Raw genomic sequence first — 25,609 nt, 5'->3', positions numbered from 1 at the left:
GACTAGCTCATCTTTGGCCACAAACCACAAAGTGCATAACTGAAATAGAAAATAGGCTATTTCTCCTTCATTGAAAAACGAAGCTTTGCTGCGCACATGCTCCAGGGCACTAGGAAACAATATGCCAGTTTCTAGTGAAACACGGCAAGCCGATGCACAAAAAGGTGCACTTTTTGGTTGTTCTGTTTTTACCCCGACCCACAAATTTCTATCACCTAAAGAAAGGAAGGAAGCAAGCCGGTGACCCAACCCGAGTGCAGAAACCCCTGCAGAGCTTCCGCGGTAGGGGTCGGTGCCGGTGGCAGCGCGCTCCGCGCCCGCACCGCTGCCGCCTCCCTGCTGGGACTAGCACGGCCCGCGTGTACATAAGCGGGAGCAGTTAAAAGCAAACCAAAACAAATAAATAAATTTTAAAAAAACCACCCCAAGAAACAAACTAGAACTAGCCCAGAGGAAAAAGCCGGTTTTGACCCCATAAGCCTTCAACGCGTCTCTGCAGCGCGGTGCAACGGGGCGCGGGAAGGGCAGCTGGTCCGTCCGTAGCGTAGCCGGGAGAGGAGTCGGATTTTGGGTGTCCGCCTTCTGTCACAGGGCGCTGAGCGGGGCAGAGCGGGCGGCGCCAGGCAGGGGCAGCTGCCCGCGGTCTCTACGGGACACTAGCGCCGGAGATGCCCAGGGGACGGAGGGGCTTTGCCGGGCTCCCAGGGCGCCCCTGGCTCAGCCCTTTCCCTGACAAGGGCCGCGGGGCACCGGCGAGCCGGGGCGAACCGGGCAGGCGCGGACCGGTGCGACCTGCTCCTCCTCGCCCGCCCCTTCCCCTCACTCCTCACCCCCGCCCGGGCCGTCCGCCTCCCTCCGCGCCGCGAAGCCCTCCCCGGCGGCTCCCGCTGCCCCCCGCCCGGCTCCGCGGCCGCCTCCGCCCTCGGTCCCTCCCCGGCGCCTCCCGCAGCGGCGCGGCCGCCGGGTCCCTCCCATCCAAGATGGCGGAGAGTCTCCCCGAGCATGATCGGATCCTGCAGGAGATCGAGAGCACCGACACAGCCTGCGTGGGACCCACCCTGAGGTGAGGGGCGGCGGGGGCCCCGGCGCCGCCGGCGGGCGAAGGTCCTTCTGCCCGCCCGCCCGCCCGGCGAGCCGCGGCCCAGCCCGGCCCGGCCGCGCTTTCTGACAGCTCCTCCCCAGAGACACGGCGGGGCTGTCCGCTGCGCTTCCGGCGGGAGCGGCCGTTCCGGGCCCAGAGGGGACGTGCAGCCCCCGGAGGCGCCCCGCGGAGGCCCGACTGCCGCCTCCCGCCCCGGGCCCTGCGGGGGCGCCGCGCCCCGGCCCCTCTGGGGTGGTGGAGGGAGAAGGGGCCACCGCGGTGCGGTGCGGGCTGGGAGCAGGGGCCGGCGCGGCCGCGGGCTGCTGTCACCCCTGGGCCGGCAGCGCTGACAGGGAAGGGGAGGTCGAGCGGAGGCTGCGGCCGTGCCCCAGCCTTTGGGCTGGCGTCCCTCTGTCATTGTCTGCCGGGGAAGCGGGGTGCTGCCCGGCTTCCGGTGGCGGTAGGCGCGGTGGGGCCGGAGCGGGACCTCGGGACGGGGCGCTGGGGCTGGGCCCGTCGGCGGCGGCCGGGCTGGGGGCGCCTGCCGTGACCCGGTGCCGGCCTCTCCGTCCCCCGGGCAGGGAGCGCTCCTGCCCCGCGCTTGGACATGGGGCATCTCGCTGGGGTGTGTCGGTACGGGTCTGTGCTGAGAATGGGACCGAAACCGTATTGTGGGTGGGTGTTTGCATCAGTAACTGCAGGGCTTCTCTATATGCAACCTTTCCTAATGCAGTCTGAAATCTCCTGCTCCAGTCAGGTTCCTTCTGGAAATGTGACAGTGTTCAGAGCATTTCTGAAATGCCATGACTTCAATGGTTTGTTGTTTTTTTTTCCCTCTAAGTCCACATACTGCCAAATGGCATAGCCTGCATGTTGAAGAAAAGGTTTTGCTTCATCTTTCCTTTTAGAGAGAAACGTGTCAGTGCCCTTCAGTTTGAGCTGGGGAGAGAAGGGCAGGGCCTGGAGGGAGTGAATTGGGGTATGGAGGAGGTGCGGGGGAAAGGGGATCTTCATCCTGGAGCTGTGCTGATGCTTCCCTGATTAGAGATGTCTGAAAGAAGTGAAAAAGCACAGACACTAGCCAAACTGGGGAGAGAGAACTGTGACTTTGCACGTTACCTCTTTGGGAAGATACAGACAGCCTGTGTGCAGGGAACTGGAAAAGGCGGTTTGTGTGGCAGCATACCAGAGGGCAGTGAGCATGGCGCTGCTGGCTTTCCCTGGAGAGGGGATAGTGCCTGCTGGAGAGTGTGGGCAGGGCTGGGGAAGGGTGAACACGGGGTATGCGGATGGGGAACCTCATGCCGAGAACTGATGGAAGAGAAATGTACGTTGCACATGAAATGGGTCATTTTGCACTTTGCAGTGAATGATTTTGTGGTTGGCTGCGTATGTCTGCAGTGGGTCCTCCGGCACTGGGGGCTGTGTGGGAGGTGGTAGTCTGGGCATTTGTGCGAGGCTGAGGCTAACCAGTACTCAAAGAGCCCAAATGGGGAGTGTGGTGGGGTGGCCCAGACATCACCCAGGAGCTGCTTGTGGGGTCAGCCTGGTCTTGGAGGCCAGCTCAGAGCAAACTGTGCTCTAATCTCCCCTTACTGTCCTTTAACACAGCCAGTATTGGGAATACAGTGTGGAGGTGTCAAAGCTGAGCATCACAAGGAGCTTCAGCTGTGAGAGTTTGTGAGCTCAGGTTGAGAGAAAGTAGCTGAGATGCTTTCAGACTTGAGTTGTCCCTGGAGGCAGTTTAGCCATGTTTCAGCTAACAAGCCCAGGCAGGTTGGAGCTGATGTCTGCAAAAAATACACCAAAACAAAAAACTTAGCAACAAAATATTAAATATAATTGCAGCTTTGTTACCATCTCCAGTATAGAGCTTATATAAAGGACATACAGAGAATCGGGCTGCACAGGGGAAGAAGGCATGTTTGGGAACCACAAGTGTGGATGGGGGAGGGATGTAAAAGGGGGAAGGGAGAATATGAATCTCTTACCCACATTAAACATTTAAAATGTGTCAAAGTTTTTATAAATATGAACATTTAGTTTCTTAATTTCTTTGCATGTTCCTGTCCTTTCTTTTTCTGTTTGTATCTCATCTGTCTTATCCATCTTGTTATCATAGTGACTTTTCAGAATGGGAGTTTTGCATTGCTGGCTTTCAGAATTTTTAGAAAAGAAGTGCACGTTGGTCTGATTTAACCTGTAATGTTCATTTACAAATCAAAAAAATGAGGCTAAAGAATGGTTACACCTGCTGAGTGTTTTGAAAAAGTCCAGCCAAAATCACAGAAATATGCTGCTACTTTGTAAGAACAGCAGTGTTTAAAATAAAAACTGTAGCTATATGTTCAGCTATGCCTGTTAAAATTTGTGAATTGCTGTGCGAAACTGAAAAGTCTAAAACCCCACATCTATTTTCAAGATCTATTTCAATGAACAAAAGCGTGAATGTAAAATGGAGCATTATTTTCTGCACAAGATCTAGGTTTTACTTGCTAAACAATATAAAACAAAGAAATGAGTTGAGTAAGTCTATGTGCAGTTGCATAAGGCCACAACATAAAGTGATCCATCGATTTCCAGTTGTGGAAGCCATTGATGCCAGTTGTCTCATGTAATGACTGAAATTATATTCATTTCATTATGTGAAATGGAATATTTTTGTAATCTATGGTCTGTAATGCTGGGAGAATATTTATAGCATTGTGACATGAAATAAAGTACCTACTTAAATAACAGAACAAAAGAAGGGGCTTGAGGTGCGTGGTTCGGATAAGTGGCATGAGGTAATACTAAATGCTGAAGATCATAGGATATGCAAGATCTGACTTATCCTTAATTGTTCGTATCAAGATCTTAATATCTTCCTAATGCATCCATGCTTCACAAAGAAAGTGTAATTTTTTTGTGGGCCGTACGTAGATTCTATGGAAACATGTTTCTGCTCTTGTTTTTCTTCAGCGTTTTGTTTGCTAGTTTGGTATAGCTGTCTCTGCCAGGGTGCTGTTTCCTACCCTGCTAGAAGAGCGGCAGCACTTGCGCTTATGATATTAAAAATAATAGCATATGTTGATATATAATGTTTTTGTGTGTAATTTACAGATAAGGAACAACATACAGACTGATCCTGCAGGTGATTTTCTAGGTCCACCCATGTATAAGGGTGTGAAACACAGGTCCTTTATAGGAGGAATCAAGATACAGCTAGTACAATTGGGATTATTTACTATTTAGGAGAGTAAGTTAGCTCCTAAAGATTGCTCTGTGTCTCAAGAAATATAAAATGAAGAGATTGTATTTGATTAAATTAATTTGTATAGTATTTGATTAAATTCATTTTCTTTTTAAATTTTAAGTGGATGAATGCATTGATTTAAAATTGCTGGTATTTAACTTGCATCTCTAAATTTAGTGACACACACTGAATCATTATATATGAGATTTAAATCAACTGTGTAACATGCCTTTCATTAAATAGGCAGACTGTGTATACAGCAGGCCAGGATTACTTTTTTTCAGCAGTCTGTGAAACTTTTATCAACATCTTTCTAGCTTTAATGGCTAACTAAATGAGATTAATGACAACACCTGTTAAAGGCTTGTCACTCTCACCTTTTTATATAACATGTTAATATCTTATAATTCATGTTGTATACATACTGTTGGGCTTTGCAAAACCAGGGAGAGTTGTCAGCATATTTCTAATCTTTATAAAGGAAAAGGAAGAAGAAAAAAGAAAGAAAGGCAATTCCTATATCCATCTCCAAAAAAAAGATAAATATATTAAAAAGTTAATAACAAAAAACTTTCAGGCCCTCACTGAACTCCTTGTAGATACATACTAACAAAATTTCAAGAGTCAGTTTTTAAGAGTGTCTTCACATTTCTTGAATACTCTGTTGGACGTGACGTGCAGGGGTAATTAATAAGATAAATTCTATTCAGAAGAAAATAATTGACCTTATCTGCTGTTTAGTTTTATGTTGGTCGAAATAGGTCAAAAGTGGAGCTCAACAGAGTAGGTGATGTTGTTCTGCCAGTGTCCTGATATACTATACTTACGAGTCTCTTTGAGCTTGTGGTAATGTGTAATATTTCAAAGCCCCTTTTTAAAAATACATGAATTAACTCTTAAACTCTGGCTTGGCAATGTATTGTGTAAGCATAGGTAGACTTTTTCTGAACCCTTAATCTCATGAGCTTCATGTCACTGAGCTTGCAGTGTTCTGTGATCCCCATGCAAAGCCTGTCAGAGGAGTACCTCCATGCCCACAATCAGTTGACTAAACAACTAATACAAAAGCAAAATAAAACTAAAAAATTATGGGGGAATTGGTGATGGCAATTTTGTAGCTAAGGTGAAGTTGATAAGGAGGTGCTATGTCTATTGATGTATCCGTAGGTGGGATGTACTCTGTGGCTTTGACCCACAATTGCAGCTCAGAAAGTGCTCCTTGAAAGTCAGTGTAAAAATGCTTTTTAAGCAACTTCTCTGTTCTTCTGCTCCTGAAATCTGTCATCACCAAGCTGTTGCCTGGTAGATATTAAAGCATCTTCTAGGTTGCTGTAAGTTGTGCTGGCCATGAAACTTCTTTGCAGAGTTATGAGAGGGACTCCTGTGAAGACATCTCACTGGCATGTTGTCTCTGGCTACGGGAATCGCACCCCCAAGAGCCATTAGGTTGATGTGTTTCTGTCTGATGCCACAATATGCTGCGGTGACCTTCCACTGACCTAGGACCGCATAGTACTGGTAAAAGCAGCACTGAGCCTCCCAGCTGCAAAGCAAAATAACTTCTGCATGGTGCTGCTTTTTTCTCATTTAGGTTGAACAGAGTTTGGAGGTAGGATGTAGATTTGTTGTGAGCCACATAAATGAGTATGGGTGAAGTGTTAGAGGTGATTGATAACTGTTCATCCTCAACTTCTGTCCTTGTGTTGCATAAAAGCTGCAGGTAAAAGGCACAGTTCAGTAAGGCATCATTAGAGGAACAAACTGAGGAAGCAAAGGTAGCAATAGTGGTCCAAGCAAGACTGTTTTGTCCTTTCCTGATCAAGGTTTCTAAGAAAATTCAGAGGTAGAAATATGGAGTGAGAGTCTAATTCTGCTGCTTTTACTGAGTTGTGGTACACTTTACAACTGCAGGTGCTTTGCCCAGGCTTGGGGCCATAATTTGTATTTTGGAGATATTCCTGTATTCATTGAGGTGGCCTGTCCAAAGCCACGTCACCAAAGCGCCTAAAATACCCTTTGGAGTATGACAGGATGTTCTGAAGCCTCAGTGTAATTTGTTTTAGCACAAGTACACACTATTATTACTAGCAGGCATGATTAGTTATATGATTCTGTATCTTTAGCGGAATAGTTAGTAAGCAGTAGCATAGGCAGTATGAATGACTTCTCTAGATGTGGGAAGATAGTACAGCATTAACACAGTCGCAGGCTGGGAAATATTTTTTCTGAGCACTTGCTGATGGGCTGTTGGGATTTGTGATGTGGTTATCCAATGAAAAAATGTGGTTGCCCTCATTTTTGCCCTGTGGTCTTACTTGTCAGGTATGATTGTCTAAAGGCATTTTTCTGTGTTTCCATTATTTTGGTTTTGGATTATGAGCCAGCAATTCGCATTTTTGTCTATAGCTTAGTCTTGTTTTAAATACAGACCAAATGTAAGAGGACTCTGAGATCATCAACCAATGCTTTGAATCAGAATTGAAATGGTTTGATCATGTATTTCAATTTCAAATAGTATGATAATGTTTTACAACATTGAAAGCTATTTTTTATGGTTTGAAAATCAGTAGTCTATATCTTTATTAATGGTTTGTCTTCAAGCCCTGCTTAGTTTCCAAGTTAATGTGTTTCATTCCTCCTTCCCTTTCAAACTAGAGTTATAAAGTAGCCCAAAGGAACTAGAAATTCCTTGTGTGTTAGCTGTGGTCTTTTTTGGATCAGGTCACAGAGTGTACTTTAATGTATATTTATATATCAGTTTATCTTTATTATAATAGCTAACTCCTATTTTGCAACTGGGTTGCTATACAGTAAGGAGAATAGCCTGCTTGCTGAGAACAGTGTATCCTGAAAAACCAGTGGCTGGCTTGTAGTATCGGTTGCAGATTTTGTTACTTGATGCAGGATTTGATGATATTCTGAGTCTTTAAGTTGAAAGACAACAGTCAGATAAAGCAACTGTCTATGTGAGCAGGTCCGTCACCATGTATATTGCTGTGAGGGAGCAATATTTTTTTATCGCTAGTCCCTCACATAGAGTCAAAACAGCATAAGAAGAGTGCATGCTGTAGACTGATTAATCTGGCATTTATATATTCAGTGGCAGAACTGCAGTTCTGATTTTTCTGTGGGCTAGCCTGATATTTCAGGCAGATTTGCCATTGGTGGCAAAAAGTATTTTAGAAGAAGGTAAGGATTCCCTTCCATTGCTGCAAGTTTCAACATAGTACTCTACTTTTTATAAAGTCTGAAACTGTTTGTGGGTAATCATATCTGCACTGCGTTTTTCTGTTATGCAGAAAATCCTTAGGTTCAATGCCGATTAAGTTTGTTGTGACATATGTGTCTGCAAATCAGGTTATCTTGATCTTTTTAAGTGTTCATGCATGAGCTTCTGACTCAGTTTTTGCAGTGTTTTCCAAATGGGCAACTGCCAAGTGAAGCTTTAACCTAACTGGTAACCTATGTGAATAATACTTCTGAAATAGCTCTCTCCAATTTCACAAGCATTACCAAAGATCTTGAAATTATTCCCGTGTTTAGGAAACATGTTTCAAAATACATTAAAGCTTTTAAAATAGAGGGATCATCTGCCGAGAGATCCACAATAGTGTACTTGATAGGTGGTTCATGCAGTTTGCATCATTGTGTCTCATCTAAATTTAACCTTCTCATTATATGAACAGCTCATTCACTGTTACGTCAGTTGAATTCAGGAAAGACAATTGTTATTCATGCCGTTTCTTTATCGACTTATTCCTCAAGCTGATTTTATTTAGTGTCTGTTGACCCAGATTTTGGACCTGCCATATGCATAGGAAATGCATAATTTTACATACTTCACAAATGCCAGTCACATGGGTACTTACTTTCTTGCAGATTTTTTTTGGAAGCTGACAGCATACACTGTGCTCTAGCTTTCTGTGTGCGTTGCTGAACCATTGCTCAGAGACTTTGCAGTTTCCTCAATACAGATGCCTACCTGAGGAGCCTTAGCATAATTCAATTAAATACAAGCCTGTTTTTGACCTGTAAGTGCTAGAGTGTTTGCACATACAAGGCTGAAATTACAGTAGCTGCAGTTAAGCAAGTTTTGTCATGCTGCATTTTATAGATTATACTACTAAAATGAGCTAATAAAAAGCTATGAGGATTGATATTTCTTAAATAATGCTTCTAAGATAATGCCAGGAATGGGTTTGCAAATAGGAAACTATTTCTATGGGTTGTAGTAAACTACTAAGTACTAACTCGTTCGAAAACATCAACCTAGCTTTGCATCAACATCAAGTAATCACATTAGATTTTATCTTACTGCAGGGCTTGCTATGGCTAGTTATAAAATCTAGCTGTTGCCAGTCTTTCTGGCTATTGTCTGGTGGTGGTTGAAATGCCCAAACCTAATCCCTGTCACCACAGACCTTGGTAAAACAATGACATCATGTTCAATTTGATGTTCAGCTTAAAGTATGCTCAACAACGCATCTCTTCCTCATCTTGTCCATGTCTACTAAGAAATTATTTGTATGCCTGAGAAACTGTGTCCTATGCAGGAAGGAGTTAACGATCTCTCCTGGAACCTGGCTGAAGCCCTTCCTGTACCTCAACCTTTGCCAGTAATACCAAACTAGTAGGGAATTTAATCACTGACAGAGGTATCAAGGAGGAAAGAAGCAGGTTTTAGAGTGCATCAGCCTTGATGGAAAGACTTGGGGTATGACAGAGAGGACCTAGAAGATGTCTTTGAACAGTTCTGCACTAGAGACCTGCAGAGAGGGCTGGGACTTTTTTTTTTTTTTGATATAGCATGGGAAAGGTGTTCAGCTGTAATACTGTGAGTGGGATTTTCAGTATGTCTCAGAGAAAGTAATCTGCTTGCAAAACTGCAATGAGTGTAACTTGCAATTGTCTCATGAATCAGAGTAATACAAAATTAATAATGCATATACTGTAGTATGTGTACCTAGGGGGGATACTTTTGAGACATTTCAGCTTCAAAAAGAAGTGTTTAAACTTTCAAGTATTGTGTATTTCAATTTTAATATGCTCTACTCTCCTTTCTATTACAGGCATTTAGATGTTTCTGTTGGTAGCAGCTCTCACTGGGACTTTCACAGTTTGCACACTTCCTTATGCGTAGAGAGACTTTGAAGGTTCTCTACCCCATTGATTTCAGCAAGGCAACCTTTTCTTCTGAGTTTTGTTTTTAGATAATTTCAACATAAAAGTAACGTAGTTGGTATTGTTTTATACTATATGTTTGTTCTGGTTTGTTTCATAAACTTAGGAAACTGTAATCAGGTAGCCAGTGTGTGCTACCTCCTCTTGAAATGTGGAGTTTCTGTGGTATACTGGAGTGTCACCTTTCCCTAAGGCATGAATAGATTTTCTGCCACTTAGTCTGTTTATCGAGCAGGTAGAGGACTGGAGTAAGGTAACAGAGTAGTAGAAGTCAGTTGCTTCAACACTGTTAGTTGCTTGCCAACAAAGAGAAACACTGTGAGTTAGTTTTAGTTGGGCTTTTGAATTAAAACCAGACTTTTTTTAAAAGTAATCTTTCATTTTCTTCAGTGATCCTGGGAGATGCACATGTGCGAAACATATAGTACAGGCTGTTGATTTGCATGAGAGAAATACACGATGATTTTTTACGTATAGGCGATATGAGCTCATAGAGTTAGCAAAAAATAATAGAATAAAATTATTGGAAAATACATGCTTTGGTTATATGCTTGCAGAGGAGTGTGACACATCAAAGAATTATCTGGTTTGATCTGTACTGAATAGAATACATTCTTAATCCAATTGGTTTTGAAACTTTTTAATTATTGGATATTTTATTTAATCTGGAACTTCTTGATTTCTAAAATAATATATTTATATCTGTGTAGTGTTGGTATTCAAAGCCTATTGAAATAAGTAACTTAGACATTTGTGACATCAAATGTTGTGTTCTATTTCATATGTCTCATGAAGGCTCTACCAAAACAATTGGTATGTATTTATCTTGAAGATTATGTCTAAAGTGCCCCAGATAAAGAAGACAGATTAGCTATAGGTTGTAATAGATGGCTAATTATTTCTGGGACACGTGTAATAGAAATCTGATCAAATCTTTAAGAAGAACTTAGAAGCTCACAATTTCATTTATAGATTAATCCATTGCTCCTAAAATGGAACAATTTATGTTCCGTTCTGCTACAGTCTGTGGAAATATTAAGGGAAGATAAGAATACTGCTATATGGACTTAAGTTTCTTATTTTATTTTCTATGAAATAACATAGGTTCCAACTACGTCCACTGTATCCATTTAGGTATATGAAACAGATGGGCAAACTTGGCATTTGTTACGTGGCGATAGCTAGTACCAAAGTGAGTGAAGCTGGCATTTTCTTTGCTGTCTTTTTTATCTACTATTACAACACAAAATTAGAAAAAAAAAATAGTAGCGCAGCACTTGTTTTTCAGTTTCTTGCTTCATACATCAGTAAGTCGCACAAAGGCTTAGCAGGAAGAGGCATCTCCTTGGTCAGCAGTGTAAAAACAGGAAGGAGGAAGTCTATTGCAAATCTGGGTTTACTGATTATCAGTTCATGTTTCGCTGCAGAGGATGTCCATTAACAGCCATCAGTGTGATCCATTGCTTATCCAGCATGAACAATGACTGCTGTAGTGCTGCTACTACAGAATATGGACCCTGCTTATAGGAAGTAATGTTAACTAACAAACTGTACTCAGCCCTTTCCTGCTCATAGAAACAGGATACTATTAGTGAGAACAATTCACAGAAATTGCACATCCAGGAAAACCAGGCAAGTAAAGCATAACAGCTAAACTAAGATTAATAAAATCTTTTCTCTGATTAGGCCATAGCTTGAGTTCTACGTTGTTCTGGCATGTAATGCGATCTTTTAAATACAGTGGTGAGATGTAATTATGAATAAGGATGGCAGAACTGGACCCTAGGTAGCGCCTGGCATAGAAAGGCTGCTTAGGTTTTAAGAAACGTGCTTATTACCATAACTCCAGTTGAATTACAGGAAACACCTGGACATTATTTTATAAAGCTTTTAGGGTGTATGCAGCAACCTATATGAAATTACTCCATGGAAAAATCCCTACGAAGTTTGCAGTTTGTGTAAACAGAAAATATCTTTGTATATTGTAGGACAAAGGAAGTTTCTGCAGTGTTTCCTGTGAAATTGCAGTTTAAATGGAGTGTGTGATACAGTATCATGGTTAGGGATGCCATGGTTATAGTCACAATGACAGGTCTGTTTTAAGGGCAGAATCTTAATTTGCGTGGTTGGTGTTTTGTGCTTGCATCAATCCCACTGAACACATCATGCAAATTTGAATTGTAAATATTATTTTATTTTAGAAATTTATTTCTAAAGTTCTAAAATAATATATCTTCCCCCTCCCCCCCCCCCAATCAAATGAGAAATGGAGGGAGGGGAGAAACATCTAGTGGGCCACTTCTTGCAATGTGTGTATGGGAGCTAGTTGAGAGAATCTCTAGCGTCAGTACAAAATTGGCTTTGGTAGCAAGATATGAATTTTAAAAACATGATTTTCCACAAGCACAGTTTTTTCATTTGAGAGTTGGTTTATTTGTGTGCGTGTGTTTTGTTTTGTTTCAAGTATTACTTTGAAAAACAGAATAAAAATTTTATGTCTGAGTTTCCTTTTTTGTGACTTGGTTTAACTGATCAAAGTGATCAGTTAAAAATTTATTTTTTTTCCACAATGCTAAATCTGAAGCTCTACAGATGAATCTTTTTCTCTTGCATCCCTTGCAGTTCAGAAGTTGCATGGTCAGGCTTACGTTCCGTGTCAAACTTGTACAAATATTGTGCAGGTATGTGTAATTCCTATCATCATCACAGCATTCATGGAGATGTAACTGATTGGCACTTAACTAAGTGGTTATCAGCACCCTGAAAGGAATGTGTGTATACAGTTTTTAATTGCTTCATATGTCTTGTGTAATCAGGAAATGAAAGACTTTGTGGCAGTGTAGGCAGGGGTGAGGAACCTGCAATTTGTCCTAGAAATGGGACAGAACAGGATGGGTTGGGGGTGTGTGAAAATGGTGGAAGGTGGCAAGTCATTAGTGAGGAGCTACTTTGTCCTGTAAAAAGAGCGGTATTTTTTCTCTATTTTCTGACATTGGTATTTTTGCTATTTTTTAAATAGATGATCTGTTTTAAGAGTCCTTGCTGCTGTTAGAACCCATTATTATAAATGATTACTAGGAAGAGAATTGTTCACTCTAAAAATTTACAGTAATGCTTCATAAGCCTAGAGATCTTTCTCCTGAATATGGGTTGCAATTAAAAATTGAATTATTGCCCATTTAAAAAACCAAACACACACACAAAAACCAAACCCCCAAACCTTCAAGAAATAATAGATTTTTTTTAAAACCCAAAAGGGATTTGTTAAATATTTTTTTCTTTATCTAATAGACAGTTTTAGTAATGATTGTTGACAGAGTTATTTATCACCAACTAGGAATTCATATTATCTTCTGAATCATTATTTTCTTACGAAAGTATGGAGCTTTTATTTTTAATAAAATAAACTCTTCAAGTTCATGTTTGCCTGAAGCCTGAGTACCTGAGCAGTTCTGCTTACCATTGAAAAGTTACAGCTATTGCCATAGATATAAGGGACAAAATTACTTCAGTTCTCATTCTGATTACTCTTGCCATTCACTTTACCATGCTAAACTCCCACCAAGTAGATGGCAGTGGAAGTTGTGTTCAAGTTTCTGATTATTCTCATTTTCTAGTGGGAAGATGACATAGATGTGAAGACTGGGGATGAGGAGGGAAAAAGCAAATTGGGGCATTTGCTGAACTCTCAAAAAATATTTTTAGGCTCCTATCCTTTTACATTTACTAGTCTATATGCACTTCCTTTGCCTACCTTTCCAGTAGTCTGGTCAATGTATTACATTAGTTTCTGGGCTTATGATTTTTTTTTTTGGCCTGTAACTTTTTATTTCCCTCCTCCTTAGTGAAATGTTGATCCTCTTTTAATTCCATTTGCACTCAGGCATTTAATGACATGTATCCTGGTTGCATGCACAGAAAATATTTATATTAAATGATAGCAGAAGTATATTTTTGAAGCTGTACTGTAACCATTTGTGAAGACATCTATGATAGTGGCTTAGAGTGATAATGCATATGTATGGAGTTGTCATTATAGAATGGATCAGGTGATTTGAGGATAATTGATTTTTTAAATTATTATTATTTTGTGAAGGGTCAGGTAGAATTCATGGCAGGTTAGGTTTTACAATTCTTGCCTGAATTTTAGCTCTCTGGAGATTAGCCTTTTTGCTTACTCAGTGGCTGGTATTTTTGTGCATAGAATGGTGCCCTCTGGTGCTTCAATAGATTTTTGCAAAACACAAAGAAATTGTCAATAAGACCTATTAAATACATATTTTTCATATTGTGTTTCAGTTTTGGAAATAAAAATTCTAGGGAGGTTTTTTTATGGTATAAAGTAACCTTGTTTGCTTTTCTTCAATTGGAAAATGGTTGCATATCTGAAAATTCTCCTTCATTTTTTATTGAGACCTGAATTCAAATCTGTTTATGCTTGTCTTTCTCCCTTCAGCCCAGCTGGTAAGAAAAGATCAAGATAAAAATATCCCTATTGCAATAAAATTGAGCCAGTGACTGAGACATCTTTCTCCATTAGGTTAAGCTGTCTCTGACTATTCCTAGTTAATTTTTTTCTTCTTTCGAGTACTTTCTGCCCTATCTTGTGTTTACCTAGACTGGCATTAATATGACTCATATTGTCCAGTTGTTGGGATGAGTCAGGAAAAAAAAGTCTCTCTGTCTATATACAGAGTTCTGGGAAATATAAACAAATAACCTGCTACATATTAGCAGAAAAATCCTTCATCTCTGCTTGTGCTCTTCATGGGTGCCAGGCTTGCCCCATCAATTAGGAATGAAAATAGTACCTGCCCTGTCACTGATTATCATTATTGATGTCTAACGAGTCACTCAAGTTAATGTTCTCTCATTCCAGATTAAAAATTAAGATGGTATGTTGTGTATTTTTTTTCTGCCAAAATAAAGTACAAACTTCTGTCTCCAATATCAGTGATTTTTCTCCTTTCCCCCCCCTCCAGTTTGAAGACTCGTACTGAGAAAAAGCTTACTCTTCAGAGTTTCACTGTGTGAATCAACCACTAGTTGTCTATAGGTTGTCTGTAGCTGTATAGATCATAGGTTGAAAGCAATTGTAATACGAACTGATCACGTCTTTCAGTTTTGCTCAGTTCAGATTTGTGCTATATTTCAGACCACCGGCATCTGCTTCAGGGGCCCATAAAGCTGAAAAGGATCCTTGGGGTTCTTCATTCAGAAATGTATAAATGTAAACAAAAATTGAAAGAACTATATATTACACATGTAAAATTTCTATTGATAGCCTAGGCATGTTTGCCCCTTTTTATGACACTTCCCACTGACATATGTGAAGCAACTTAAAGTGAGAGAGAGATTTTTAGGGTAGACGTAGTTGCATGTAGTAGTCGTCTCCTGAAGAAGTGCATCTAGAAGGGTTACTGCTTCCTCACTCTCTTCCCAACAGAACTCTGTGTGTGTGTGGTAAATTCTGTTAAATTTGTCTTGTAATTTGGAAGAATTATCTATAGGATGCTTTCAGGATTCCATGTCTCTCTCCAAGATATTGCAATACGGTTATTTGGCTGCCTGATAGTTAGTTTAACTCTGAAAAGTGTGGAATTGCTATCGGGATTGCTTGCAGTGCCATAATCTGTTGAAATGTACACCTTCAGATAATTATTCAAAGGTAGCAATTACTTTATTTAGATATGTGTAGGTAATTTTTGAAATGTATGTACGGAAAATAAGCTTCAGTATCAGAAATAAACCATACTGTGCTATGTATGATGTTCTATAATGGGTAAATCAGGTGTGCATCGCCTCAGTTGTGTTTGCGGTTTTGAGAAAAAGCCTGATTTCTGTCCATGGCCAGAGATGGCATGGCTCTCTCGTACACTTACACTTCAAAAAGGCCAGTGCTTTAGGTCAGACTTCCTTGTGAAGCGTCTGAAATAGCATGTGTATAGTCTTGTAAGACTATAGCATCTTAAGAAAGTTAGTAAACTTGTTTAATTTGTCTTCTTACTTCACACCTAGATCAGAGAGTTGTGATAGAGTGTGAATTTCTTTTAAATACTGTGATGATTTATTTCTTTAAAGGTAAGCAGTTCTGCCTCAGTTTTTTCACTAGTGTGCTGAAGAGGGTTGATTTGTTACTGTTCCCACAAGATGGAGCTGTCTACATATGTAATTAATATGGAATTCATACTAGTAGTGAATCTTAAGGAGCTCTGTCAAAATACTGTTTTAGATCACCAATCACCATTTTATTAGTATCCCTGCAGAAAACAGCGTAATGTAGAACATAAAATAGTAACTCTTATTTTAGTAAGGTAGGCTAATCTTGGGGTTAGGGCAGTGTGTTGGGATGTACACAGTATTTATTTCTTCCTCCTCAATTTTAAACATTTATTCCCTGTATGATTTTGAATTAAATATTGTGATAATACCCCTGAGAATTATCCATCAGTACTTTATTGTCATTAAACTGAAGTATAAGTAGCTTTAATACTGAGAAAAAGTAATAAATACTGATTCTTATAACAGTGAATACTATATTGCCTATGCTACATTGTGTGTGCTTCCAGAATTTCTGGGTATGTTGTCTGGAATTGTTTGATAACATTTTAAAGATAAATCTGATGGCAAATTATTTCCCTCTCTCAGTATTTTAACAGCATGTCTGTCAGTGTTGGCAGATCTGAAATCGATAAAAAGGTATCAAGACAGCCATGCTGAACTGCAGCTACTGGATACCCCAAGATCATCGGGCAATAACTAAGTCCAAAAAGACAGTGCATTGCTACCGCCAAAGAAAGTTTGGTGGTACAAACTCAAGTATGGAGTTCCTCTTGCACCATCTTTTTACAGTCTTGTATGTTTGGTCTTTGTGTCTTACTACTGTTTTCACTTACAGTTATGTTACACAACTTACAGTTATGAGTTCACAGTGGTAGATGGAAGTCTCCTGTCTTTGTGATAACGATACTCCTTTCTCACTTCCCTTTGAGAACATTGAAAGGAGATCTAAACTTGGAGACTCCTTCCACCCTTAAATGAAAGTCTCAAGGAAGCAGTAATAAATGGAACTTTTTGCTGGTTTTTGCTTTAGCATCCAGTGCAGTATAGATGGTGAGTGCAGCCCATTCAGGGGAAGGTCATGCATGCCCGGTATCTCTGAAGGCACTATCTGATGCCTCTGGTCCTCCTAATCTTTTTATTTCTTCTCGAGGAACTCTGGAGACAGGTGGATGTCCCTCTATGTCCACCCTGTAGGTTCCGACATCTCTGACCCTTTTCTTACAGAAACAAAGCAGCGCTCATGTAACCAGCTCATACTGTGTATTTTGGAGCACTACAACATCAGTTGTTGAGCCTTTTTCTCATTTCTTTACAGGCAACAGTGATACGGTCTACATGCTTCCCTGTCTTCAGATGCAGAACATCAGGTTGCCTAACAAGAGCTTACTTAATGCTGACCATGTGTCTTGCACCTTTCTTTCCTCCCAGGCCAGGTTGCTGCTTCTCCCTCCAGCCAGCACCAGGTTCTGGGTGCAGGTGTTTCCCACTGGCAGGTGTGGGTCACTCATGATCTTCCACCACAGCCCTTTAAACCTCAGTTGTCCTGGGCAGCCTTGAGGGATCCCTTTCAGGCAGTCTGACAGGAACCTCAGGAGGAGAGACTGATTGTCACACATTTGCTCCTTCCCCTGTCATTTCAAACTGCAGTGGTGGAAAGGGTGAGGGCTGTTTTTCGCCTTGTGAACCGCTTCATGGGTCAACAACCTTGGATTTTCCCCTGGTGCACTTTGGAGGAAAGAGCCTGCCTTTCAGTACCATAGCCTTATTTTCCTATCAGTCATAAGCAAAAGGGGGATATTCTAGGAATATTTTATTGAATAGATTTTTCCCTTAGAAAATATCTATAGCAAGCAGGCTATCAGGAATTGGCTTTCTTCCTTTGGTATGTAGGACAGCTTATTACCTTTCTCATTTCTCTGTCGTCAGTTGCTTCTCTGAGTGTATTGTCCAAGGTCAAAAGGAACTCAAAAAGAATGAAGAATCTAGTTACAAGAGTCTCTTCAATCTCTTCTATACCCTTTTCTTCCTTGAAAGGTCAAGTTCTTGTCAGATACTCAGCTATAGGTTTGTTGAATGGGTAATGATGACCCCAGATCTTGGCAGAGCCCAGCTGTCTCATTTGAAAAGAGGATCTTGAAGAATATGGGAAGTCATACTTCTCTGAGAAGACCAGTAGGGAAGTACTTTCTCTCTACTCAAGAGTTTTAGAGGCTTTGACTGACTGTTGCCTGGGTCTTGAACTTAAGACTGTACTTCTACAAGCAACATTGAGACCATTGGAACGTCAGCCTTTTTTTTTTTTTCTTTTTCTCCCATCTTAAGATTATTTTTTCACTTTTGTTAAAGTAGCTTCTTCTGGATTTCTGGAGAAAACTTTGTAATTATGAAAGGAAATTAGAGGCTAAAAAAGGCAATTTAAAGTTTTGATCTGATTTTTTTTAAACGCTTGTAATTTGCAGTACAAACATGTTTGTATATGTATGACTATATCATCCTTGTATTGTCATTCTCATTCTATCTGAAAAGCTTCTTCAAAAATTACCTGTCTGCTGTTGTTGCTATATCAAGTTATTAACCAAATTTTGGAACTACCTTTGCCTTACCTTTCTTGGGAGACTTCATACCTTTGATTTGCAGTACAGTTCTTTGTGATACCTCTTTTCTTGCTTCCTCTGCTAAAATCTAAAGCTTTAAATTGCCCCCGTCTCCTTTGCTCACTCTCATGGCTGAGCATTTTTCCATGCAGCTTTCTATTTCTGATGCAGCTCAACAAGCTATGCCGGTAACTTCTCCTGGAGTCATGTTTCCTGCTTGAGGTTTATAGGTGTACTATTCAAACAATTAGTAAAGTAAACCAAAAGACCTGATTTTAGCCATTCCTGAAAGTTAGATCCCACCAAGGTAGCAGCCTTAGGCATGTGCACGTCATGGCTTTGCTTTACAAGATGTTGAGCATGGGCAGGAGGAGGCAGGGAACAGTGGGGATTGCCTTCCACCAGGAGTCTGGCTGCTGCCGCACAGTGCTCCGGTCATTCTGGCTGGAAGCATCCAACCCTGATTTAGTTGGATAACTCTAATGTTAGGAATACCAGAAAAGCAAATTTGTATGTTTGCACTTCTTTATATTTAGCAAAGAGTGGAATTTGATGGAAAAGCGATCCATGCTATTTGAGGTGGTCGGAGAAACTGATTCTTTGGTACCCGTATTTGAGCATTAGGGCTTAAATAACAGACCAGTGAGGCTCAGGTCAACCATGTTGTAACTGGTTAAGCACCTGGATTAATGCCATAAGGGCTGGGTTCAGTACTCAGTTTTGCACCACCTCTTTCTTTTAATGCTGATTTTGGTGGAGTGGATCACAAATGATGCCACCGTAACATCAAGTTTGCGTGCTTTTATTTTCTTTTGAAGAGAGAGATTTCAATAAAGATCCTTGCATACTATTTTTAACTGGGGGAAAAAGTAAACTTCGATTTTTCTTATTTGTATTTAACAGGTCTGTATATGATGACCAACCAAATGCACATCAGAGGTTTATGGAAAAACTAGATGCCTGCATACGTAACCATGACAGGGAAATAGAAAAGATGTGCAATTTTCACCATCAGGGCTTTGTGGATGCTATTACAGAACTTCTTAAAGTTAGGGCTGATGCAGAAAAATTAAAGGTAAGGAACTAGTTTTTCAGAGTTTCATATATCATTGTCTTTGAATATAAAAGAAGCAACTTGACTCTTTTACTGAAGAATAAGAATTTAGTGATTATCACATACACTCTGATGTTTGCAACAATTTTTTAGAAGTGGATTATTTAGGATTTGTGATTAAAGCTGTATTGCCTGATCCAGTACTTTACATTTACAAAGCTGAATATTTTATTAGGTTTAATTCTGATTTTTTTAAATGTATGTTTTCATAAAATGTTACCAAATTTATTTTACCCTTTTTAAAGGCTTTCTCAGAAGGTAAAGAACAACAAATGGTAAAAACAATATTTCTTATATAGATCTTTTTCTAATCATGCATTTATATGTCAGACCTTAGAAAAAATTAAAATCTTGATTAGAAAAATAAAAATACTGCAATTATGCATGAAAAATAAATTTTCTTTATTCTGTAATGGGTAGGAGAGTAGGTGGTTAGTAGTTTTCATTAGAAATAAGAACTAAGATTTACTCCCAAATCAGAACGCAGAATAGTGAATTATGAGATCCGTCCCTTTTAGCTCTCTTTACACTTTTGAAAGCAAAATATGCACACCAGACAGAATGAGCATAGTTCATCAGAGGTTATGATTAGAAGAGCATTATATAAAGGATATTCAGATAACAAGAGACCAAATACAGCGTCAATGAGGTCATTGAGCATCTTTGTTCAGAAATTAATGAGATTTTTAATAAACTAGAATGTGCTTCCTTATTATGATGACCTAATGAGTCACTTACTATGTGGGAAAATCTGAGGTCGAGCTTTGCCTGCACCTGCAGCATTAAAATGTTGCTGTGGTTTGGAGATTTCCACGTTTGATGTTAATCAACCACCCAGTGTTTGCATTCAGCAAAGTATGAATGTTTAATTACCATAAAATGCAATCACCATTTCTTACAGACAATGAATGGCCCATAGAGCTCATTGAGGTTATCAAAAAGGGACCAGTGGTCAATTGGGTCAATGATTTGAATTGTTTGACAGACCTACAGAAACAAGGAAAGTTCAAAAATCCCAAGTAAATTTGAGAAGTTTGCCACAGAATCTGTTAGAAAGAACTGTCATAAGTAATTGAAGTTAACAAAAGCCCTTTGCGATCAAAAGTTCAAGTTCAAGCTGTAGAGTTAATTTGAATTTGCATTTCTTTGTTCTAAGTTTCTCATGAAGCATGATCTGATTACAAGGGTGAGCAGTCACATCAGGGCAATATATGCATATTTGTCTAACAAAGGTGAAATTATTTTTAAGGTCCAAGTTACTGATACCAACCGAAGGCTTCAGGATGCTGGGAAAGAGGTGAGAAAATGGTGCTTCCTATATGGGCATTATGAATATTTGTAGCAAATTACATTTATTTGCATAATTTAATTGTGTTGGGTTTGTTTTTTTTTTTTTTTTTAAATCTCTAAGGTGATAGCCCAAACAGAGGAAATAATCCGATGTAGAGTTCAGCAACGGAATATTACAACAGTTGTGGAAAAACTACAGTTGTGTCTTCCAGGTGAGTGACCTACAGCTAAATGTGATGGCAAATTAAATAAAGTAAGTCACAATAGCCAAAATGGAAAATAATTCTATTTCTTAAGTTGTGGTCCTGTAACATCCAGTTTAACAAAAAAATTAACGGGTTTTAAAAAGATGTCAATATGTAGGTTCCATGTCTTTTACAATATTTGACATAGAGCAATTATGCCACTTTGTGAGAAGACAGACAGATATAAATGATGCAAACAATGTAGCCACATACAGCTTTAAATGAAGTAACATTTTTAATAGGATAAGCAATGAATTTGTTGCTTAAGAGGGTGGGTTTTACTGTTTGAATTCTAGGGAGAATACCAATGATTGTATTTCAATGTTGCACTTTTAGCTCTGTATCATTACAGGCTTTTTTTTTTTAATAAAACATAAGAGCTCTAAATGATGTTTCAGAAGGGTGGTAATATAGGATTGCACACAGCTCTATAAGGGTTTTATCCTGTTCGTGATATTGGTGTAAAACAGCTATGAGAATTTTTCTTTGTAAAGTCTTGTTGTTGACTTGTTATGAGTACAGTAGGTGGTACTGTTGCCATTTAATGGAGACAGGTCATAGACTGGTAATACAGATGAAGTTACGATACATAGTAAGTGAATGAATATGCTTGATATATAGTGTCTACTGTTTGTTTAATCTTAATTCTTTTTCATTTAAAAGCTGTTAAGAGTTCAGTTCTTTTTTCTTTCTTAGCTGCATTCTAGAATATTTTTTTGCTAGTTTTATCACATTTGTGTTACAGTAGGAATTAAATAAGGTAGATTTAGCATATCCTTTTCTATGGTTTATTTTGTCCTTTACAATATATATTTTCCTCTTTTATTAACTAAAGCCACAATAAGATCCATGGGTTAATCTGCTTGTTTTTATGCAGTGCTGGAAATGTACAGCAAACTAAAAGAACAGATGAATGTAAAAAGGTGAGTGAACTTATTTCTATGAGTAAAATATAACATTTGTAAGTAAATGGATAGAATAGCAAACGCTAATGTAGACAAGTAAGTATTCTAAGTCTTGTAGCTTGGTACATATGGTCTTCTTTTCATAATACCTCGTCTGGGTTTCAAGAATGTCACTGCAAGTGAACAAATGTTATATTAAATATAAAGACTTTTAGGAGCTTAGTGATTGCCATGAAAAATAATGTTTACTTAAATAAGCATGACATGCAGTGAAATTATGATTTAAAATGTGAAGTAAAGTGTTTTTTTTTTTTTAATACTTAAAACAGTTTAAGAATCAAGAGTAATAAGATCCTTAGGGAGTAAAGATCTTTCAGAGTACGTTAATACCTGATTAATCTATCATGATGTATTTAAATCAAATTCATAATCCAAGAAAGAAGGACATTTCACTCCATATACCTTTCCTTAGACCTATCTGGTGTCTCTATGCTAATCTTTTGTGTACATGGGACTATGAGAATGAAGTGCAGAAAATGTGTTGGTTTTTTTTTTTCCCCTCTGTGACAAACTGACTTGTTAAAAAAAATTAAAACCATAATTTAAAATAAATTTCTAGAATAATGGTTTCTAACTGGTACGTGATCAGTTGCTCCTTCCTCTGTTGTGTCTTCACTTTCCATCTTCTCAGAGAGCCACTCACTGCTGCTGTAACCCCAGTATCCCCAGTTCTCTCTCCGTGGCAGCTTGGCTGCCCCTGCCCCTGCTATAGCTGTCATCCTATCCCACTGGGGCTGATGCTGCTGCCTTGCACCTCATGCACACCCACCCCAGGAATACTACTGCTGCTGTTTTCTTCTTCCTGATTTCTACAGCATCATTGCTACCTTTGTCCCTGCCTGCTTTTCATACAGCCTGAGTCACACTGATTGCTCTGTGTCTTCCCTTACTGGATTCATGCTCATTGTCATTGCCTCTTCGCTTCCCTGGCACCACTTCAGGGAGCTCCTGCTAACAAGTCTGTCTGGACCTGAATGTTTCCATTTGGAAGTAGCTGTGCATAGTCAGGTGTCTACAGGGCTACTGTGTAACCCAGATTTACTTTTGGACTGTTCGTCTGAATCTCTGTTGTCTGGGTAGCAAACACCTCCTGCCATGCCGCTGGACATCTGAAAAGCCTCAACAATGGCCACTGTGTATGAGTAAATTGGCTCTAAAGCCTGTGTGCAGACATGTCCAAAATGCATCACATCTACTGTACACATGAGATCAATCAGCATTGCAGCAAATCTGATGCATCTTCAACAGTGGTATATGTGCTACATGATACCTGTGCACACATGCTGTCTGGGAGGTCTTCTGCAGAAATAGAAGAGCTTTAAGAATAACCTAATAGCTGTGGCACTATGCTGTCTCTTATTACAATCAAAACTTGCTAGATGTGAACCAGCGTGGTAGATCTTATCAGCTTGACTACTATACACTGTTTCCTCTGAACAGGACACTGGTTTGACATCTGCTTAGAGTAGCTGGCAGCATGTTGTTGCAGTGCTCTTGGAGCAGCTCAGCAGAAGGATATAAATGGTCCAGTGCCCTTGCTACTCTGGTCAGAGAACAGACTGCAGGGTGTGCTGTCTGAATCGCACCGCTTCCTTCTGCAAGGTGGTCTGTAGAGTGTGCTACGTTTAGCATGTTGAAAATATGGAAACACTGGGATCAAGGCCTGCATTCTGCCATTCCCTTGCTCTGTCAGGCAAGACAAGCAGCATCCCGGTTTTAGAATTGCAAGGGAGCTTATAGTTCCTAATGTCATCATGGAGAGATCACTTAGGTGAGATAAAAGTGCAGATGGCTTTTAGCATTTTGACTCCATGTTCACTAGCAGTTTTGTAGAGTCCACTGATGGTTGATGTGCTCTCTGAGAAATCATCAGTACTCTTTAAATCTGAAACTAAATTTCTATTATTTAAGAGATTCAGATCTGATCATTTTCCTGTGGAAGGAGTTGCCAGACAGGAAGTCTTAAAAGTCAAAGGGTGATATACTGAATTGAGGGGTTTGGACATGTCATTGTTATACCATAAAAAGATCTAAGGGAGAGGGGAGATGCCATAGCTTTGATGTACCATACCTTGAAATCACATGGAGTGCAGAAGGTTTAGACTCTGCTGCAGGCTACTGCTCCAGCTCAGATATCTCATTCATTAGCTATGCTACAGTTACTACTTTGCCTGTGACTTACAATTCCCTGTAATACAGCCTAGAGGTGGCTATCCCATGGAACTTGCAGGTAATTCAAATGGTAATTTCCTTGTGGCTTAGCAGGCAACAAATCCAAAGAGTGAGTGTATCCTGGCCTTTATCACTAAGTGATTGAGCAATAGCAAGGACATCCATAGCATCAGTGCAAAGACCTGATAGCTGATGTGTGCAGGTACAAGCAATTTCAAAACTGACCTTCCTGAGTTTTACTGTGAAGCTTTCCTGGAAGAGTCAGAGAGAGGAGCATTCACAATCCCTGTCCTAACAAAACAATGAGGAATGTTTATTTTAGGCAAAGATAATTTTTCTCATAGACCTTCACTGAGGTTTGTTAATACAGCCAAGCTTTCATTGGTCTTTTAAAAAAAAGACTTTTCTTTTGACGCCTTTTAGAATATATTTTCATTATTCCATTGTCTTACAGTCTTGCGCTATGAATTTCTAATGTTTAAAGGAAAGAAGGTGTGGATATTCTATATTTTTGGGGGACAGTTGTTTTAGGATAAAGATTGGAATTCCATTTCCTTTTCTCCATGGCAGACACCTTTTAAGATCATGCAGGATTTGGGGTCTGGAATACATAATGGTTTATGCAGATGGAATGGAGGTTTACTGAGGAGTCCAAAAAGCCATCTATTGATAGCAACTTTTGGTCCCTATGAACATGGGCTACGTTTGAACTGATGACTTAGAGGTCAAAGGCTCTGTATCCTATTTATCTGTCTCCTGAGCCATGCATAACACAAGTTGACAAGAACTATAGTTGTGAGAGGAAGTAACCGCAGAATCTGCTCTAAACAGAGACAATTGGGTGGAAAGAGTTATGGAGGGTTTAAAGTCTTAGCTGAGGAAGCACAAGGGAGAGACGTGGTTTCTCCTCTGCTTTCCAAAACACCTAGCGGGGGCTATGCATTTAGACTGAATTACCTAGATGTTTAAGTCGGAGATAAGATCTCACACATTTTATACAGCTCTGTTACCATGACCTGTGCATTTGGATTTTGATATGTGTCTCTGGAGAAAGTTCCCAGCTGCTTCAAGAGATTGTGATCTAATTGGGAATTGTTAGAACTGGTGGTTTTGCAAGTCTTCTTCCACAATGAGTATTACAAAAAACCCCCCAAACCTGCCATACAATGAAAATAATAAATAAATCAATCTGCTGAGGTTGTTGCTGAATCTTCTCAAACCTACTGTGAGAAGGACTAAAGAAAGACTATGGTCTTTCAGAGTGAACTTTTTGCCCTGAAAGACTTGGATTTGTTTTCTGACCTTACTATAAGCTTTCTTCAGAACTGTGGGAAAGACAGAGTTGATTAGTTTTTAGGTTAATAAAATCTCACTGGGACAGTCATGCAGCCTTTCTCTGCGTAAACCTTCTAAGCATTCAAATAAACCTGAAGGCATAAAGGATGCAAATATGGAAACTTCGTAATTTATATAATTTGGTTCTACCCATGTCTGTATGGAAAGATATTGGAACAGATATAACTGAGGGTGATTTGATTTTGATTTTCTGCATTGTTTTGGAACCAGGTCAAAATGAAGCACTGTATTTTACCAACTGCAGATCAATACTTCCCAGAGGTATCATGGATCTGGCAAAAAACCCCATCAAAATGTATATTTGATACTGAAC

The 25,609-nt window shown here is 40.0% G+C and overlaps 1 protein-coding gene across 1 annotated transcript in view; it reads left to right on the top strand.

Annotated features, from left to right (window-relative positions):
- The first annotated feature begins 917 nt into the window (after positions 1–917).
- EXOC6 (exocyst complex component 6) overlaps positions 918–25,609 on the top strand; it is a 96,790-nt gene continuing 72,098 nt past the window's right edge. Inside the window, exons 1-5 of the mRNA XM_072870798.1 lie at positions 918–1,063; positions 19,058–19,229; positions 20,518–20,565; positions 20,680–20,770; positions 21,681–21,726. Of these exons, the coding sequence (XP_072726899.1) occupies positions 981–1,063; positions 19,058–19,229; positions 20,518–20,565; positions 20,680–20,770; positions 21,681–21,726 (440 nt within the window). The 5' untranslated portion in view covers positions 918–980. The remainder of the gene's footprint in view (positions 1,064–19,057; positions 19,230–20,517; positions 20,566–20,679; positions 20,771–21,680; positions 21,727–25,609) is intronic.

Source organism: Ciconia boyciana, chromosome 8 (assembly GCF_034638445.1).
Source record: "Ciconia boyciana chromosome 8, ASM3463844v1, whole genome shotgun sequence".
In the NCBI taxonomy this organism is placed as follows: Eukaryota; Metazoa; Chordata; class Aves; order Ciconiiformes; family Ciconiidae; genus Ciconia; species Ciconia boyciana.
This window is presented reverse-complemented; position numbering and strand designations above follow the sequence as displayed.